Consider the following 21,583-nt stretch of genomic DNA (forward strand, 5'->3'; position numbering starts at 1 on the left):
TAGAGAACCTGATAGCAATATTTCACATACTTCTAATCCTGCCTCCACCTAATCAAATGACCACAATAATCTCAAAAAAAAAAAAAAAAAAGACGAGAGGGAAATCTCAAGATCTTACAAGTTGGAAATGTTTGGTTTTGGTTCTCAGGTGTTCTTTTAGCATGGAAAAGCACTTTTGTAACAAAAATTACTGTTTGGAAACAGGAATGAGCTTGAGACCCTGAAGACCATTAAAAGTGGGTATTTGTTGAGATTTTACACCTTTTAACCACCCAACCCTCATTTTCTATTACATGGCATACCATCTACGATTTCTGTTGCGGTAGTCTACTCAAACGCATACCAATTTCAAGAACATTGTACGGGCTCCATTTAGCTGTACTTTGTGTTTGTAACCCATCCATCAATGTCGATGCTTCCTTGGTCGAGTTTTATTTTCAAAGAATTGTACAAAGAGCTTGTCTCCATTCTTTTTGTTTGATTAATGAGAACCACGAAAAGGACTTTTAACATGTTTACCAAACAATAAATTGCTTAAACATGTTTCTCGATGTTTTCCAATGCTTGTACTTCTCAGATTCCCATTAGCATAAAACCAGCTTCATTTTTACTACCAAAAAGAAATTAAACAAGAGATTGATTTTGATGTCAAATGCAAAATCCAAACCATCCGATCCAAAGAAATTAATTTTAATTCAAAATTTACAAATGGATTATAATGTATATTAAGGTATATTGAGTATAAATCATCCCTAAAACGATCACACCAACATTGCTACCATTACAACCACTAGTTATATTCCTAACCCAAACAGATAAATACTTGCCAATGCCAGTCCTCTATTCCAAAATGCTATATATCTTGCATTAGAAAGCCGGTTGCATGGCTCCTTCAAAAGGAACCATAAATATAGGTAAAATGTGTACAAATCTTCTCAAGATTGCAGATCGGAATTGTCCTGCCAATACTTATGTGCCACGTGATGGGCATCCTACTGTAAAAAACCTGAACCAAACCTAGTTCACTTTCAAGTATTTATAACCCAATTCAGCTCCATTTCATTGAGCACATCTCAAGCTCATGTTTCCTACATTTGTAACCTCATTGAACTGAATTCCAGTTCCTGCATTAGGTGGAATTATTTGGGGTGGAATTTGGGCTGAATCCATTGGTTTTGATGGACAAAGGATTCACACTTGGGGCAGTGATCCTTGTGGGCTCAGAGGATTTCATAGTTGACTCTTCAAGAGGCACCTGTTGCTTTGGCTGCAGCATTTCCATGTTCCTTAGAGATGGTACGTCACCTCTACAGTATCTGTGCCATAAGTTCCTGTAGGTAGACTCTAAGCCCAGTGTAAAGTTCAATCCATCACAAACTGGGGACTTGGCCATGAGGTCCCGTAGAGACATCCTAAGGTTTGAAAGAGCTGTAACGTCGGAGGCCAACTGTAATGCCAACTGGACATACTCATCCTCAGTATTGGCGATCAGATGTCCTAACCCTGCATTGGAGTATGGCAGTAGTAGTTAAAACAGTTGGAATACAGAATAGCTACAATGCCAAAAGAAACATATAAAGAAGAAAAAAAAAATTCCAGTATTCATGCAAAAACCTCAAGCATGCATCAGTGGGTTCTTGAAGTTAAGATTAAGGGTGTGGACATAACATGTGATTTCCCTTGATATACATTTTACTCTGTACTTGCTGAATGTGAAGGGAAAGAAATGATCTTAGCAGATAGTAGCTACATGATGCTATATGGGGTCGACAGGTATCAAACGAAACACTTGGGTAGGCATCAATCAGTGTCATCAAAGGCTTACTTAAATATGGTCACAGTTATTCTGAAGTTCCTAAAGGTATGATCTGTGACACCCATTAGTGCGCCTGGTTCGGAAGTAGTGTAGTAGAGGAGCACCGCACAACTCAATCCCACCGTCAAAAACAAACCTTCACCTAATGTAGGCCCAGATCCTAAAGAAGAGGGGGTCAAATTTGAGGGGGCCAATGTGTCACCTTGGTTTCTATCTGATATAGTGGATTTTGGGGGTTAAGGATACGCCCAGCAAGGGAAAGGAGTGAGAGGCTGGGGTTATATTCAATCCACAGAAGGGGTAAAGCTCGGTATGTCAGTGTGCCTTTGGTTAATTTTTTGGTGTGGTCACGGGGAGGGTGAGAGGGAAGGCAAGAAGGTGAGGGAGCTCTTTTGAATGGGGCTGGTTGTCTACTGTGTAGTGCTGAGGGTACATTTGGTATGTATGAAAGATTGAAAAGGCCCAAAGTTGATTAGGGATGTGACGGGATTATCAAGCCAAATAAACTGGGATAATATATTTAGGGAAAAAGAGGGGGCGAGGGGAAGAGGGTGGATGTGTGTCAATGAAATATGGTCCTTTTATGAGGAAAAGAAGAAGGTGCAGAGTGAGTAGGAGTACGAGAGAATTTGGGGAATTCGTCGATAAAAAATTGTTGTTGTACTTCCCTCTTGGAGAGGTATGTATACTTGGCTCATCAGCCAGGATAAGACATCCTTTCACTATGAGAATAGGGTGGGTCCTAAAAAAGCTCGTGGCTCTTAGATTGTGTTCGATTTCGTGGATTTCAGCAATATCAAGTTTTGTTGTAATTCTTTTGTTGACTCCCTTCCCTGGGAAAGGTGTTTTCTTGCTTTCTTAGGAGCATATCTAGTAGTAGTTTCTTCCTACACTTACTTTAATCAAGAGCACCTTTTATCTATGTTTACAAATCCAAAGTGTGACCAATACTCCGATAGGTTGAAAAACCAATGAAGATTTTTCTTGTGGAAAGACTTGGTAGAAGAGAAAACATATCTTGTTGTGGATGGAAAAAAGGTGTGTGCATAGGTTGAGGAACTCAAAGATACAAATAAAGCTCTAATGGAGACGTGGATGTGCAGCGAGGGGTCATTAATTTTTGAAGGAAGATGCTTGAGAGAAATTAAAAATGCAGGTTGGCGAGGAATTAAAAAAAAAAAAAAAAATGCATGTTGGCAATTTTCGGAAATCCATGAAACCCTCCATAAGATCTTACTATTTGGCAAGAAACTTTTAAGTTCTGGCCTTTTTTTTTTTTTGTTCTCTTTTCGGGAGGGGGATGTTGTAAAAAACGACACCTAGGCCCCACTTTGGCCCCCTAGACCATCCAAGTGCTACTCATTTTAAGCAGGATTTCAAAACAAAAGATGATAATTTATGTAATAGTTTGTGGACGGTATTTAAGCAAATTTATAAACAAGAGGCATCTCAAATATTCACCAAAAAATGTCTAAAATTAAATACATTTGCGAATAGGGCATTAAACTGTTTCAATATTGACAGTTACCCATTTTATTTTGCTCACATGTTAGTGTGTTGACTTGCCAACTTACTTGGTAGTTGGCATTATCTTGGTAAAGGCATTTTGATTTTTTTTTTTTTTTTTTGTCCATTTTTTTGCATGACCATTACTCCATATAAAAAATTAATGTATTAATATTTTTTTGCTTCTCAAGCCCCATCTAGGGTCCAAGGGGTCCTAACGCTATGGCCTGCCTAGCACTTTTGACAACCTTGAGAGGGGGTATTTAAGTCAGAGTTTGAAAAGGTGACATAGTTCGTTTTTGGGAGGATGTGTAGTGGGTGCCCCACCTTAAAAGCTGCCTTTCCAAGATTGGTTTTGTTATTGGCCAAGAAATGTCTGTAATCAATGATTTTTTGGAGAGGGCAAGGGTCTCACTTCTTGGAACTCAGGCCTCAAAAGAAATTAAATGATAGGGAGTTGGGTTTTATTGCTAGACAGTCTACTGTCCCTTGCTGAAACCCCAACCTTTTCATCGAAGGAAGACAAGAAATTAATGCAGTTTTTATCATGAGGATATCTTCTCAACCCATTCTTTCCACCCGATTATCCTTCAAGCATCTTCCCAGTTTTTCGCTTGCTTTTGTTTGGGGTTCTATCATCTAACCTGGCATTTTTTGTTTGGACAAAACATGTTTAGATGAAAATATGACTGTAAGCCATTTAATTTCCTGGAAGAAGATCATTGTGTAAAATGCAAAAGAAATGGTAAATCCGTTTTACATTTGCTTCATCATTACTTGCAATTTGACTAGGGAAGGGTAGACTACCTTTTTCTACTCTTTGGCAATGATTGGACTCTTAACTAGGATCTTGGATATTTTCAATAGTTGGAGCTCCCAAGAGTTTTGTTTCCTAGATCAGGTTATTTGGCTTATGTTCTCATTCACGTTTTGTTCAAAAGAAAGGAACAACTGCAAATATAGTGGAAAGAGGAAGTTGTTGAGAAGATGGTCTAGAAGGCCAAAGCTTTGCTCTTTCAGTAGTCATTAATTGTAAAGATTATCAAGGTCCCTCTTTTGAAGAGTTTGTATTGAGGTGGAAATTATTCCTCCTACTTATAGTTTTTCTTATTCGTATAGCCTTTTGAGAGCCATCTTTTCCATCTTAGGTATCATTTTTATTGGTTCTCATGCCTTACAAACACTTGCTTATAAAAAAGATTTACAAAGCAGAACAAATACTATTAACATCAAACTTCAATACTTATAATAAGAACATTAAGTTCTAATGGAAAATTGATGTTACCGAAGAAAAGAGATGCTATAAACCAGTTGAATTTCAATTAACAAAATTACTGATACCCAACATACCATTACATCTCAAACCACGAACTAAGAAGGCCAATTTATTGTCAGCAAATTTGAAAATGCATACATGTGATTGTGAATAGATAATGGCATCACCAAAAATAGCATGCCACAAAAAGAGTTTCAAGATCAAAAGGGCGGAAATAAAGATGCTCACCAACTTTGCTGAGAATAGAGACACCAACATTATGGGCATGCACTGAACCTGCCATAGTGACACAGGGAACCCCCATGTACAAAGATTCGCATGTTGTCGTTGTTCCCGCGTATGGAAAAGTATCCAAGCTACGTGGAAAAGGCAAAGAAAGATTAGAAGCATTATCTTCACTTTCCCATTTTTATCCCCCTCCCGTGCAAAAACACAAAGAACCTGTATAAAATTAATAATCCATGGATCTTTGGTCAAGTTTTAATTGAGAAATTTCTTTCTTTCTTTCATTCTCTCTTTTTACTTTTTTTTGGAGGTGTGCGAGGGATTTAAATTTAAAAAAAAAACATGTATATATATATATATATATATATATATATATAAACATGAATAAATATCAGATAAAATGCATTTGATGTGTGCAGGTTTTTAACATACTAAATATGGTAAGCTAACAATCTACCAATCTGCATTTTCACCTTAATTTGATACTAATGTGTACTATTAGTTTGTAATTTAGAAAATTTATAAAAAGACTGCCATTTACAAGTCTTTTTAATTATTATGAAATAATAATGAATATAGTGTTAGTAATTTTTTATTTGATCAATTGGTTAAAGATTAACAATCAATTTATGGGTGATCTAGAAGGGGATACCTTTCAATATTCCATGTTTGCTTACCAATTATTTTATCTAGTACATCATAAAATAGCCTAAAAACACCAAGAATTTCAAGAAAGCGTAGTCTAATTCACAGATAAGAGTGGAGGTTCTATGAATTACATACTGCGTTGAATTGTTTCTTATAGTTTAAATTAGTGTATATAAAAAAATGTTTCATGATAAATGTGGTGCCACAAGTCAGTATTATTGCTCAAAAATTATATTTTTAGCTGATCAAAAAGTTAAACATTATGGATCTCGGTTATTTAGACATTGAACAGTTTCGAGTAATTTTCATCAGTAAAAAGGACTTTGGGTGGGAAAGGTTAAATCAGCCAAAATTCCAAGGACACCATGATCACTACAACCTGAAGACAAACTAAAAGAAAGTTGGTAACAATCTCATCCTATCTAAATAATAAATCATCAAAGTATAAAAGTTGGTAAAATCTCAGTTGATAGAAACCCATTTACAAAAAGATAGCCCTAATTTTAGCTCAACTGTCTCAAGGGTGCTTTCTTTATTCTCAAAGACATGGTCATTCATGCCTTTCCACATGAACCAAAACAGTGCAAAAAGAAGAATACTCCAAAGAACATTACCCCCTCAGAGTAATCTATGGACGTGAGCCAAATATTGATATATATCGCATATTTTTCTGGTATATCACTACAGTATCATTGCGTACGAGTGAAAGATATTATGTTTCAGTACCAACTACCAAGTGTCTACAATACCGATGTTTTAAACATTGCCAATGTACTGTCATGATAAGGACTAACTAATCAATTAAACTGTGAAATAATTAGCACTATATGAAAAGAAATATAGGGATACCAACTAAAACACATTATTTAAATTCTAATATTCATATCCCAGATGGGGATGATCTTGAAAGCATTGATAAACATTTTATGCTTAGGTAACGCATGAACTTAGAAAATTGATAAAGGAAATCTAATGAAGCAGGAAAAATTATATTCTCCAGAATTACTTAGTTAACACAGGAGGTAAATGACTCAAGTTTTACCTAATATCCATATGGGAGTATGCTTGCATGTGATCATGATTGAGAAGGATAAGAGGAAGAAGATCAACACGTAGTGATTCCAGTCCCAACTGTTCCAGTGTTGAAAGAAACCTCTGTCTTACACTATCACAACAGAAGGGCTTACACTTTACCACAAGTCGGGAGTTTGGAACTGCACATAATATCTTCGCCCAAACTTGCAAGACTTTTGGTGTTATCTGAAAAAAAAGAAAAAGATGGAACAAATAAAAAGAATTAACCAATCATAATACATCATTAAAATACCAGCAATAAGTTATAGGTGAACATCCACAATTAACATTATTGGTTTATTCTTGTCCAAACCAATACCTTTGCGAGATTATTAAAGCTACCAAAAGTAATGAAACCATTGGCAAGAGCAGGGGTGGGGGAAACAGGCCCAGCTTCAGAAGAAGGGGTATAACAAAGGAAGCATTCAGGCAACCGTACCAAATCCTCAACATGCCTGCCAAAATTATCACATACAGATACTGTGTAACACAAATAGTCATGATAAGATTTAATTGAATGCGTTACTTAAAAAAAAAAGTATACGATGAAGTTAGAAGAAAAAAATCGAGCCTACTTTTGCCTTGTATCAGGAGGGTCGGCTAAGGAATCAGTGATTCTATAATCGATGGTGGGCAAACCAGTTGTGTTTGGGTAGCCGATCCAGGTAGCCTACAACATACGAAAGTCAAAAGTAAATCGCAAGATTCATGATGTAACAACAGATCAGCATCAAAAATGTTGCAGACAATGAAACAGGCTGACATGTTCTCAATTCATTTCCTGTTAAGATCAAAGTGTAAAATATACTCCAAATAGACCAGGCCCTCAACCAAACCAGATATTTGGGATGAGGTGCTTTGATGATGAGGATGAATTAACGCAGTCCTTATAAGTCGAAGATAACATTTCTTAGAAGTTAACAGGAACTTTACAATCTATAACAATCAAATGTGAAGGGTGCACCACTATTGAGGGGGTAAAAAACAGGCTCTAAAAAGGCGAGAAGAAATGAAAGTAAGTGCCTTGACTGAAGATATGGCTCAAGATAGAGTTCAATGATGACATAGGATTCATGTTGTTAACTTCAATATTGATGACAAGCCACAAAATGAATGATATCCCCATGCCGACTCTTCATTTCTTTGTTTCTCCAACACTTGTAATTAACCTCCATGGTTTAAAACCACAGCTTTATTCAGCATATTGGTAATCTGATGAATGAGACGCATCGCACAATATGGTGAGCTACACTCAACAAGTTATAATACCCTTCAGTCAATAAAGATACAAAAATACATTAAATTAAACTATGTTTAATGCATAAATAAGCTAAAAAATATAGAGTTTGGTGAAATAATACTGTCTTTCATAACAAATTTACAATAAAAAAGATTTTTAAATAATTACCTTGATTGCTAAATAAATACATACTCCTACGAATAGTACACTAACAGAAGGAAGCGAGACGTCTCATAAAACACTGCATGAGGGTCCACTATACTTTAAACCATGAATCCCACTACTGTAGCAACACTTATACGTTACCAAGGCATACTAGTAATGGCCAACTATAACAATGAGGCATCATTTTAACAGAGGCAAATTGTTGATGTTTTGATTCTAGAAACTTTCCCAAAAAAATGAGGGAAAAAATACTCATTTTTCAAATGGTAATAATAAATTTTTTAGGTTATGCAAAGTTGGAGATTGGCCACATCTTTTATCTCTAACAAAATGTTGACACATTTTATGTTTAGTTTAGAGGAGTCATTACATTGTACCCTAAAACATTACAATGGTTTCAACAAAATTTTTTACTGTTTAGACAGCAAAGACCATAAAAAATGTTCACTGGCAGCAAGCCTATTCATTTGAGAAGACCTCCCTAACAATGCAGTGAAACCAAAAAAGAAGAAAAATAAGGGGGGAAAAACAATATTAGCTATCTACCTATGCTACAAGATTCCACCTAAAGACAAAATCCTTGAAGATGACACCCTCAAATTCTTTGAGCATTTTGCACCAAAGAACATGAGCGCCTTAACAATCATAATGATCATGAACCGCAAGTTCCAATGTATTGAAAATCCTCCAGCTCCTCTTGCTCCATAGGCCCCAACAAACAGAGAACATAGTCAAACTCCACAAACTTATTCCTCCAGATTTGAAGGCTGTGGGCTGCCATTTTTCAAAAAGAAAGAATACAGAGGTAGAACCTAGTTCCTAGTTCCCACCAAGAGGCAGAAAAAAATGGTTTAATGATAAGAAAAACCAACAATGGTGACTCAATGAATTGTTGAATCTTCTTTTAGTATGAAACTCGTTATTCATTAAAAGAGAAATTTACTTTTTTTTTTGTCAGAAGAATATTCTGAATCACCACTATGTGAGAACACATGCAGGTAGAACTGTAGAAGAACAAAAACAATAGCATACTAATATATCACTTGAAATTAATCTCAGATGCAAAGTTCTGGAAATTGATGTGAAGAAAATAGAAGGCAAACAAAAATCACATAGCAAATAAATGCAAAAGGAGTTTGTCGAATTAACAGTCCATGGTTAGAAATATACCTGGATAGGAGCAGGCCGGCATGCCATCATCCCTAACTTATTGTTAGCCGTATGACCAGTAAGTTCCACCAAGATGTCAACTTTATCTTCTCTAACCATGGCGGCAACCGTCTTCTCATCAATACCATATATATCTTTCCATATCCCACCCTTTTTCAGAACTCTCTCTTTAAATCTATTAGTTTTTGCATCTGCCTGTTACAACATTAGAGGGGGAAAAAATTAAGTGAAGAATTCTAGGCATTATTTTCAAAGCTCTTAATTGGGAACTACAGGATTGGTATCGTGAGCAAAAAAAAACAATCACTTTATCACAATTGACTATTTAATGTCCATGAAACATAGTAAGTTAGTAACAGACAAAGTATGTTGGTAAAAGAAACGGTGAAGTGTAGAAGAACAGTTCACAACAGTTTTTAGTGTGTACATGTATAGAAATATACATGCAAGCAGTCGTAATTCCACCCAATAAAATCTAGAAATTACTAATACCTTCACAACTGCAGAGTATACGACGACTTTGTAATTTGCATAGTCATGAAAGATGAGGGGTGCTTCAACGAAATAAGATACAGAATGAGTAAAATAATCTGGAGATACATATCCAACAACAAGTGGACGTTCTGGATCTTTTGGATTCTCCCAAGATGTGTACTGTGAATATAACTGCATAAAGCGCCGACCCCAATCCCTGCAAGTACACAATAGAATTCAGACGGCCTTCCAAGAAACAAGATCCTTAAATTGCCAACTAGTAATTAAGGAACACATGCAATGAAATGAAGCAAATTAATTTTAGATGTAAGCAATAGGTGAAAGAAAACATAAAAAAGTCAATCTTAGTCTTTCAATAGTCCTGAATGTGTATAACATCATCAAGCGAAAAACAATTAACCATGTTCAGAAAATAATTTGATGCATACAGCATAATGAAAAACATTAACAGAACTGATAATTTAAATATATATTCACTTGGACAGCCCCTTTAGATAAAAAATTTATAGTTTTTTCTTAATGGGAAAACAAAAATTTATTATAAACAGAACGGTGGTTGAGATAACCAGCAGAAACAAAGGAGCTTACAAACAATCTCTTAGATTGAACACAAGGACTCCCATCTAAACACAAACTCCTTGAAAAATACCCCCTTAGAGAGAAAGAGAGAGAGGTTATTCACTGTTGAGAGAGAGGTCATTATCATCACTCCATGTGCAAGGCCAATCAAGAATCTGTCAACCACTTTTTTTATTCAAGGTGAGTTTGTTAGTTCGACACGACAGCGAGGATAAAGAGATTGATGATACCATCATTGTTATCAAAGTTCTTGTTTTTGTGCGGTCCAAGCTCAATAAGGAATGTTGTTTTTTTTAGGATTTTGTGCATTGCTAATGGACTGGGAAAAAGTTTAGTCATTCTTTGTATTTATTTTCCTCCCCAACCATTTGTAGATCTCCACAATCTTCTTGGCTCCTCATATTTCCCTTTTGATTTCTTTACATAAATATATACTTGTGACAATAGAATGTCCAGAAAAATAGAAAATAGCTAGTTCATTTAAAAGGATGGATTAGTAACAAGGAGTTTATCCAGAAGAAGAGGATCCCCAAAATCAGAAAGATTGCACCATCCAGGTAACAAGGAAGAGAGATTTCAACAGGTACTGATACTCCACTATAAATTACTCATCCCAACAAGTATTTAAAGCAAGCAAAAGGTAAAATGTGTACAATGCCGAAGATGCAATATAAATGCCTCACAACACCAGACAGAAAACTCTAAAATTGCCGATGGAAGAGAAAAAAGTTATCTGCGTGTTGACTTTATGGCAGCCATTGAATAAAAGATATCTATGCTTAACAACTAACAAGTTAATAGCAATGGAATACTAAGATTTTTTGTTGAAACAACTGTAACTAGTGGATTTAGTGGCTAAGAATTTATGACACCTGTGAGCCTCAAAAAGTTTATCATCATTGCCCTCGTTTATATAGTTCATCGCAAGCAATCGATTCTGCAAGAAAGAAAAGTTGCAACTTACAATATTGACTTCGTGTAACTAGCTCAGAAGAGGGTGTAATAAGCATAAATCAGAAGAAATTTAAACAGGCCCTTAATATACATGAATATCAATCCCTTTACTACTTGGTGGAAGTATAATAAAATAAAAGTAATGTGTATATTGCAGAACAAAGCAGTGCATAATATGCACTACTGTCAGGAAATAAAATTCAAAATCTCATTAAGATGATGTTAAGTTTTAACTATCATCAACTCTCAGGGGAATAAAAAATGGGCACAAGGGCTGACACATAGAGGAGTTGTGGCTTTCCAATAACATATTATATTACCCATGCCTTTACTAGAGTAGTGGTTGGAATCTTGGATTTCTTCCAATTTGGAAAAGTTTCTACCAACAAAAATAATCTATTAGTATTCACTCTTACGTCTGCAACTTAAGTCAGAAGAGTTCTTGTGAAAGGGGAGATGATCTATGGTCTTTTCTTTATTCCCTTAACATGTGAAACCCTGAAGTTGGTTATTGTCAAAATCACGATCAGGAATTGGGAAACCAGCTTGGTGATTCTTCAGGAGACAAAAATTGATCAAATGGATTAAATATCATCAAGCATATGTGGGGTGTTAAGAACATTGACTGGTAAGACTTTCCTGCTTTAGGATCTTCTAGGTGATCGTACTGATGTAGGACAAAAAGTTTATAGTAGTCAGTAGTTTTTTCTGTGCTTCATTGTTTTTGTTTTTAGTTTTTTTTGTGTTGTGAATGGTAGGTAGTCAGTAGTTGGTAAGGGCATATTCTGTCTCTTCCCAGTGTAGGTGTGTAAGTAAACAATATTCGTTGGTGTGCACAGATGTGCATGGGCCAATGGTCATGAACTATAACAATCAATTCTGGGGGAAGATGGGTGATGTAGTGGATTTCAGAAATTTCCCTTAGTGCATAAGGGATGATACTAATGTCATCAGATTCCCCTGCGAAAAGAAAGGTGAAAGTAGGGTTACGAATAATAGAAATGCAATTTTTTTTGTTGGGGGGGGGTGGGGGGGGGGGGAGAGGGCTGATTTTGGGTAGCATATATATTTCGATCAACAATCAAGGAGATCTCATTATGAGAAGATAGGATAGGTTCTTGATTAATGGGGAGTGGGAGGGTCTTTTCCTAGGTGTTCACAGATTGCTAAGCCTAGACCTACCTCATATCACATCCCTTTGATTTTGGATTGTGGGATTTCGAATATGCACCCATCCCATTTTTTGCTATTGTCATAAGTGGATCCAGGCCCAAAATTTTAAAGAAAATGCTAAGGAATGGTGAAACTCTTTTTCCTTCAATAGGAGGGCTGATCATGTTTTCCAAATGAAGCTTACATTTCTTGTGCAAAAAATAAAAAAAATCAACCAATGAATAGGGAGATAAGAATGAAGACCTCTAATGATGTCATGTCCTAAATACAAAGAAGAAAGGAAAATAACAGAGAGCAAACAAAGAAAATGGACAACTCGTCCCTATTCACAGATTCCCACCTGAAAATAAAATCCTAATAGAAAAGCCCATAAATTCCCTTTTTTCAACAAAAAAAAATTATCCAAAATTGCTGATGATGACTTCCTTGAACTTGAGTTCCATTCCATAAAAAAATTACATGTTTCTCTCCTTCCATATGCCCCCAACAAATTGGAGAGAAGTAGAATCCACAGAATTCTCTTACACGATCTGAAGAACAAAGAATCTAACTTTGGAAGAGAAGGAAAAACTGATTTGGGAAACCCAGTCAATACACAAATTATGGATCAAATGAGACCAAATGACTAGCAAAACTACAATGGATAAGAATATGATCAACACAATCACAACTAGCTTTGCATACGGAACAAAAAATTCAAAAAAGAGAATACCCCAAGAGAGGGGTTGTCAGATGAAATTTCCAGGAATGATATAAAAGAAGAGCATGACGTTTTACCAACCTAGGGAAAAAACAGGAGTCAATCTCAAAATAAAATACAACCCTAGATGGTAGAGATGGAGGAAATCAATTGGAAGTAGAAATAAAAGGTTAGATGTATGAAGGATGGGGACACCAATACCGATTTCATTCACTTGCAAATGCTCACAAAAGAACCGAAAATAGTTCTCAGGGCTTAAAGTACATGGTGTGTCTGTGGAGGAAGAAAAGGATGACATATGTTGTTGAGTTTAACTCTATTTGTACTCTGAGCCAGAACGATTTAAACCTTGTTAGACAGTATTTCTTTTGACATCATTTCTACGGAGACATGTCATTGGACCGAAAGGCACTTGGAAGAGGAGGAAAACTTGACTTCAATAAAGGAGTTAAATTGTGATAAAAGTCTCAGACTTGATTTCTTTTCCCTTCACTTTTTGAAGAGTAGTAGGTGTTCAAGGAGGATTTTAGTGCAGAATTTCAGGAAGAAGCTTGTCTAATATGGGTAGGCTTGGATAATGTGATGGATATTGAATATGTATGAAATAACTATAGAATAGAATACATGTATTTATTGTTGTAATTACTACAAAGAAATTTTCAACTAGAGGGTAGAACTCATAATGTATACTTAATGTTGAACTGCTAATCTAAACCTTGCAATAGGGAAAGTGAAAAACAAATAAAATATGCACTCTACTCCCTGGAGTGTTGGAGTCCAAGTGCGCCTGACACCCAGCTACAGCACCCTTTTAAAGAGTCTATGCAACATAAGCTACATAATGAATTGCTTACAGGTAGTACTAATACACATTTGCGTAAAATAAGTGAGGTAATATCATATGACCAGAACATATACTAGAAATGCATGCAGCAGCCGTTAAAGAATATGTCAATACCTGGCCTGCATTACGAGAATCAGGATCTATATTTAGGCATTGCTCATATGCTTCAATGGCCAGAGTTATATTGCCTACATCTCTGTAAAGAACCCCTGCAAATTTAAAAAAAAAAAAATTAAATGATTAACAGAGGATAACAACAACTAATCAATCCAGAAGCTCTAACACATTAAAACACCACCATCATCTGGATCTAATAAGCTTAAAAGTAAAGGACATTTTACAATAAAAAGCAAGTAGAAAACAAAAACTAATCAATCCAGAAGCTCTGACACACTAAAACACCATCATCTGTATCTAATAATCTTAAAAGAACAGTTATCAACCAGATAGACTACCTAAGTTATTGTATGCTTCTGCATATGCAGGATTCGCAACAATGGCTTTTTCAATCATGCTTGCCGCAATATCCATTTTACCCTGCAAAGATAAAGAAAATAGTTGGCAAATTTAAAATTTAAATAATTTCAAATGCATATGGACTGGTAAATAAATAATAAATAATGAACCTGGACAGTGTAAACAACCCCCAGATTGTTTAGTGACTGTGAGAAGTTTGGTTTGATCGATAAAGCCAGCTGCAAAAATAGAAAGAAAAAAAATGTCATTTCCAGGTACTCTAAGAACAAAAACTAGAGCTATTGTCCAAGTAATGAACAAATCACGTGCCATTATAACAGAGAGTAAACAAGTATTAATCCAACATCATGTTCATTGAAACTTACCTGATAACACTCTACAGCTTTGTCAAGGTTGTCTTTGTCTTTGAATATTACTCCTAAATTGTTGCATGCCTCCGCGCAATGGGGATTGAAGTGCAACGCAAGCTCGTAAAACACAATTGCCTTCACAGACAGAATTTTTTTTTTCACAAAAATAACTTTAGCCAGGTATTAGTTAGAAAACATAAAATTACTAGGCCCCACTTCATAAAATCTTTTAAATATACACAAATACAAACATGCTAACATTTTCCAACAATCGGTTTCTTATGAGAGAGACAAAGAGATGCATTCAAGCACATACACACACATGCAATCATTTTGCATAGCACTCACCATATCAAACTTCAGTAGTTCACCGTATGCAACACCAAGATTATATAAAGCGTCGGCATAACGCCAGTTGTAATACAATGCTTTCTTGTAGTATGTTATACCTTGGTTGATGTCTCCCTCCAATTTCACCTGAAAAGACAGATTGCACTTAAGCAAACTCAGAAGCAGAAGAGTTGACAGGACAGTATATAGAAAGGAAATCATCAAGGCATAGAAGTGATCTCTAAATCTTGGCCAAGTCTCATAGAAAGATGAGCTGGTAGACACTAATAACTTGCTGAGATGATATATCTAACATGATTAGAGAAAATGACAAAAGCATGCTCGCTAACCTAGATATCCAATCCAAAATTTCCTGACATCTGGATTCCCACTAAAGGGGTATTTGAAGGCATTTGTCTTAGCCATGCCATAAAAATGACTAATAATGCTCTCCCACTTTTCAGAATGGACATAGAGATCACAATGCAAGATGGAAATTAAACCAACAATCACAGGTTGTAAGGCAATTTTGTAATCATTTAGATTACCGTTTGTTAGGTTGTCCTACATAAGACCAACAACAGAGAAATATAGTAAACCAAAAAACTAGTAAGCGTGCTCTTAATCAAAACCAACTTACCTCATTTGTAGAAATACCTCAACTTCAAAGAAGCTAATTCACACCCAAATCTCTCAAACACTTACCATTTCCTTAGATCTTTTTAACCATTTATATTTTTCAAACTTTTCCTTGCTTCTAGTTTGTTTCTAAGTTTTCAGACAGAATCTTTTTCTAATGAATTTTTAACTCTGTCACTCCACCACCAAACTTCTTTTGGAGAGTGGTTTTCCCTTTAGATTCCCCAAGAATTCTCTTGCCACTTTTTCAATATAGCTGGACATTTCATCCCACATAGTCATATTTTATTTCCAAATGTTGGCTTCCTCCATCAAATTTTCATCAAGAGACTATGTTTTCTCTTTTTAACTTCATCATCTAATTTTTGGAAACATTTTATCTTCAGTCCTTCTCTTCCAACTTTTAATGCAGATATTCATAGTCACTGACCTAGGTCGTGCACTTAAGATCTCACATTGGATAACTCTATGATCTTTGCAAGTTGAACCTTTAATTAGAAGAAAAAAATCTATTTGACTTCTATCTATTTCACTTGTAAAAGCCATTACATGTTCACCCCTCTTTTTAAAAATGTGTTTGCTAATATTAGATCACATGTCTTGGTGAACTCAAGGAATGTAACCCATCTCATTTCTTTGTCCAAAACAGTATCCTCCATCCACCCTTTATCCTCATTATTTTCCTCTCCATCAAGGATTGCTAGCAATATCCATCTTTTCCTGTATTCTCTCATAATGTTCTCATCTAGTCCTACTTGGGGTGCACAAGTGCTACTACTGTTGAATAGAAGTGCCAATTTAGCTTAGTTGGTAAGACGTGTGGAGAGTTGTTCCTATATTCTAGGTTCAAATCCCGTTGAACCCAACTTCACCATACAAACTGGTAACCCTTTACCTATAAAATAATAAGAATAAGAATGTTTAACAATATTCTCTCCTAAAACTAGTTCAATTGATAAAAAGTCATTATTTACCCTCAAAACACTTGCAACATAATCTATTAATCTTTCTCTACTACCATAAAATACCCCGTTTCTAGCAATTTCATTTCCTTTAAATAAAACAATAAAAACATTAAATAAGGTTAATGGAACTGAAAGTGACCTTTGTTCCTAAGTCTGTCAAGGCTATTGCCATGTTATTCTTTGCAATCTCAAAGTTCGGAGACACGGCCAAACACCTGAGCACCTCCCACATAATAAATCAGAGATAAAAATTTAAAATATGTACCAAAATACAAGATAGGTCTATAATCCCAGAAAGTGTACCCAAGCACACAACTAACTAGCACGTTACCTCTCATAGCAACCAATAGCTGATTCCAAGTCCCCACGGTTTTTATAAATGACACCCATGTTACAATATGCTTCAGCGTACATGGGCCTTTGTGATGCTGCCTTTTCATAGCAAGTAAGAGCCGTATCATATTGCATCATCTCAGAATATACCACCCCAAGGTTATAATATGCAGGCTGGAAATACAAGCTCAATATATCAAGAAAAAAAAAAAAATTTATACACGAAATAAGTGTCAGAATAAATGTAATCCATGTCTAGAGAACGGGAATGCTATGGGTTGTGAGGTTACAGCATAATGAGGGTCGATTTTAAGAGCTTCGAAATACTTCTGGATTCCTTCCTGAGTGCTGCCGGCAAGCTTTAGGCTGGTGCCAATATCTGTCAAGACAATTGCAAGGCACTCCGCAGCTGGTTTGTATGTAGGGTCAGCACTTAAGGCCTTCTTATATGACTGGAGAAGGTAAAACAAAATGATCAGTGTTACATTCCACTGTTAACCAATGCAAAATCAGTTATTTATATACCCTTAATCAAAGCACAATCATGATGAGGGGATGGGAATAAAAGGATCATAACAAAGTAACAAGATAGAAATAACAATCTGCCAACGTAGTTTAGATGAAGCTCGAGCCCGTTCAGAAGCTTTTTATTTTGATTTTCTTTAAAAAAGGCAAGCAGGTGAGATCGGATTTTGAACCCAAAATGTTATTAACAAGGTTTGAACCCACAACTTCCTTTATTCAAGAATGAACAAGAATTGCCTTTCCAAAGGTGGTTCTCACCATAGTTACAAATTTCTCTGATTTTGGGAATCACCAGTTAAATTGGCGGGTTGAAATAATTCGCGATTAATTGATTAATCACCAAATATGGTAACATTTTTACCCTTCACCATCAAAATGTTAGTTTCTTCAGCATTCAAATCTCTAGAACAACATTGGATTTTTTGAGGATGAAGATGATGCATTTTGGTAAGAAAACCAAAAACATAATTTGTATACTAATCGTCAAATATCGTAATAGTTTTATCCTTCACCCCCAAAGTTTTATTTTCTTCGACATTCAAATCTCAAGAACAACATTGGGGTTTTAAGGAGGATGACGGGTATTGGTAACAAACCCAAAAATATAATTCATAGAGTCCACAAAATTTTCCTGAATTTTTTCATGACAACTTCCTGAATATACTAGAATAGAATCCCCCACCAAATAATTACTGAATCCAAAGTTGGCTACAATGGTTCTCACTATCGTCGTTTTCAATTAAACAAAATCACAATTCACAACATAGTACCATCATTTCAAGTATACCAATTAGCACATTAGGTGGGCATAGTAGAATACCTCTGCAGCCTCTAACATTATCAATTAGACAAAATCTTATTTTCTTTAGCGTTTAAATCTCAAGAACAACATTGGGTTTTTAAGGAGGATGAAGATGATGTGTTCTGGTAAGAAACCCAAAAAAACATAATCCGTATACTCCACAAAATATTCCTTCTGTTTTTTTACCACGAAACTTTACCAAATTATTGGAAACGAATCCCCCACCAAATAATTACTGAATCCGAACTTGGTTACAATGGTCCTCATTAACGTCATTTTCAATTAAACAAAATCACAATTCACAACATAATACCCTCATTTTCAATTATACTAATAAGCACATTAAAGTGGTCATACCTCGGCGGCCTCTAACAGATGACCTTCATCTTTATATGTAATACCACAATGTGTGAGAGCACAAGCATTCTGTGGGTCCAATCTAATGGCTTCTGAGAAACTCTCGAGAGCAGGTCGGCTCATATTCTGCATTTGGAGGCAAATTCCTTTCCCAATATGTGCTTCAACATTTCCACTATCTTTCTCCAATATAGTCTCATACAAAGCAAGAGCATCAACAAATTTGTTTCTAGACCTAAGAATGTTGGCGTAAGAGAGAGGATCCTTCCCTTCAAACTTCTTCCCTAAAGGAGAGACGTACACAGGAGAAGCACTAGCACCATCTGATGGAGGTACTTCTTTCAGGGACCCATTCGACTCCGTCCACGCCATTAAATTGAAACTTTTTTCCTGAACAAGAGCTCCAAATTGCCGAATTTGTACTATAAACAGTATAGAGAGATTCAAAAATAAAAATCTAATAAGAAAAAAATAATACCTAAAGATCTTAAGCTGAAACCCTAAACATGCCCTAATAATCACAAAGCTTCTGTTTCTACTACTTCTTATTCTTCGATTGTAATTCTATTGATCAATCAAACAGGCATTTCTTTTGCAGAAATCTCTACAAGAATAAATGAACTACTGACAAACAATCTTCGCAAACCGATTAAACTACAACAGAGTAATCAAAACCTAAAAAACAAGAAAGAAAGAAAAAAAAAGACTGAAAACTAGGGTTTGAAGAAGAGAACAGAAACACGTAAAGATGCAAGAAGACATAAATTAGGGATTCGAAGCTTACATTAGACGAAGGAGAAGAGTTGAGACAGCGAGGGCACAGAGAAGCTTGAGTGAGAGTTGCAGAGAGTGGTGTAGGATAAGGTGATGGGCGGGTGTAGGTTAAGGATGAGAGAGAGAGAGAGAGAGAGAGAGAGAATCCCGCGTTTTGAGGAAGATTTAGGGGTTTGCGATGATTCGAGACTCTCACCCCTCCCTCCGACAATCTGGTGTCTCTCTCTTAGTTCCTGATGTCCGTCCGTTAACTACAACTATAATGACCAACGTTGACAAGTTGACACTGTGTTTCTTTAAAATTACGTTAGTACCCTTATGTCTACGACAATAATACTACAGTAACTAAGCTAGTTGTGAAACGATGGTGACTTTGGGCTTGTAAATGAAACTAGTCCAATCCGAGTTGGCCACCAAAATTTAGTCAAATTGGACGGATTATGTTTGGATCCTGATTCAATTTGGTTGGACCGATTCCTATATTTATGGAAAAAATGAAAATAAATAGCAGTGCTGATTTTGTAATTTAACCTAACAGGCTAACTTAAAATCTCACTGCATGGCAGGTGCAAGAATCGTAGGTTTTTCCTCGGAGACATAACTGCATATGTTTTATGGAGATGTGTCTCTGTGTATCTTGAGGAAATCTACGATTCTTAGAGGGTACACATCAATTGAGTTACAAAACTATTATACTTTCTCTTTTGTAATCCCTAAGAAAAGAAATGAGGCTCTTTGTACATGCCAAATCAATCGTGTGTTGAATCAACACATAAATTTATTGGGACTCCAAGTAGAAATATATTATATCTATTTTTTTGTAAATGGTTCTTGTAAACGTGCGTCCTTATTTGTGTTAAATACACCTTAAAAATAAGTATTTGACGGGTATTTTTGGTATTTAAAAAAAAAACTCTTTCAAAAGATATTTTTTATAAGAAATTCAATTTTTGAAGTGCATTTATTGCACCTAAACATGTACCTTTAAGGCACATGTTAACAAACCCTTCATAAATTATCTCTATTTGCATTATATTTACTATAACAATAAGAGAAGCTGTGTTGAAGCGGGATCAACGCCACAATTTGAATGGTCATAAATACCCCTATTTTTATATTTAAATTTAGTATAAGAAGGGTTATTTTTGTCAAAAATAAAAAATTGCAACCCATTAGTAAACAATCACCTTGCTTTAATTTTCAAAATTACAAAAAGATATTTTTTAACTATGTAATCTTCAAAATAACCTCACTCAATATTTTAAATTACAATTGAAAACTTTGGAGGCATGTGTGTTTGCACATGACTCCTTCTAGTTATCTTATAACATGCACAAAAATCAATGGTTCAAATCAATTTTTTTACAAAACCACCAATCGATTTATCACTAACGAAACTACTACTCAACCAATACAACACGAAATCACCGTTTGGCGAGCATGGATAGGAGGAAGGTACGTAATATCCATGTCTTAGCATGAGTCATAAGTCATGATCTCATTGAACTCATAGCATTTGTTGTCATAATAAACATTGGCAAGTATGTCTCTTTCACTGAAAATCTCACATTTCATGTCAATATGATAATTTCAGAGTGGGCATTATTGTCACAATGTGAAAAAAGCTTATATTTGACAGCCCAAGCCCATCGAATTTGATCAAGTTTTTTTTTTTCATCGATTTTCTCATTGTCGAATTTTCTTTTTCAACAGGTCAAAACTGTCAAATTAATTGAGGATTGAATAAATTCAACGGCTCCTAATCGTTGAATCTTGAGATTATTAAAAAACCGACGGTCCAGAGCCATTGAAATTCAACTTCTAAATTTTGTGGGCCTTGGCCCATCAAATTTTCCTGCCAAATTTTGTAGTTTCCACATAGTGTGTGAAAAAGCCCATTGTGAGGAATCAATAGAGGATCAAAGATACGGAGGTTATGGGTTGAAAAAAAATCTATTAATGCTTCTTATGAAAAGCATGTATAGTAAGGACACATAAGAAAAGGTTGGTGGAAGATCACAATGAGCAATAATTGACTATATTGGACAAATATGTCGGAGCATAATTTGACATTCGTACCTTATACATCAACACGTGGTTGCTTCTCATTATGATGATTATCGTATAAGGGCACAAAGGTGTATTTGTTGTTGCAAGGGCAACCTA

General features: G+C 35.5%; 1 protein-coding gene across 3 annotated transcripts; it reads right to left on the reverse strand.

The window, feature by feature from the left end:
• Positions 1–640: 640 nt before the first annotated feature.
• On the reverse strand, positions 641–19,660 carry SPY (Tetratricopeptide repeat (TPR)-like superfamily protein). Of its 3 annotated transcripts, XM_086426017.1 has the most exons (18): positions 19,428–19,659; positions 18,644–19,065; positions 17,250–17,411; positions 16,958–17,133; positions 16,766–16,841; positions 15,041–15,169; positions 14,708–14,827; positions 14,492–14,560; positions 14,321–14,402; positions 13,980–14,074; positions 11,067–11,131; positions 9,613–9,811; positions 9,121–9,315; positions 7,121–7,215; positions 6,865–7,000; positions 6,514–6,731; positions 4,827–4,954; positions 641–1,503 (listed from the first exon to the last, which is right to left on the reverse strand). In XM_086426017.1, the coding sequence occupies exons 2-18, from the start codon at positions 19,013–19,015 to the stop codon at positions 1,130–1,132; spliced, it is 2,691 nt and encodes an 896-aa protein (XP_086282143.1). In that variant the 5' UTR covers positions 19,016–19,065; positions 19,428–19,659; the 3' UTR covers positions 641–1,129. The 3 variants fall into 3 exon arrangements, with proteins under 3 accessions (XP_086282143.1, XP_086282144.1, XP_086282145.1); XM_086426018.1 differs by lacking the exon at positions 641–1,503 and having other exon boundaries at positions 4,911–5,039; positions 19,428–19,660; XM_086426019.1 differs by lacking the exons at positions 641–1,503; positions 4,827–4,954; positions 6,514–6,731 and having other exon boundaries at positions 6,862–7,025; positions 19,428–19,660.
• Positions 19,661–21,583: the final 1,923 nt, after the last annotated feature.

This window comes from Akebia trifoliata, chromosome 15 (assembly GCF_017979445.1).
Source record: "Akebia trifoliata isolate Shusen 1 chromosome 15, ASM1797944v1, whole genome shotgun sequence".
In the NCBI taxonomy this organism is placed as follows: Eukaryota; Viridiplantae; Streptophyta; class Magnoliopsida; order Ranunculales; family Lardizabalaceae; genus Akebia; species Akebia trifoliata.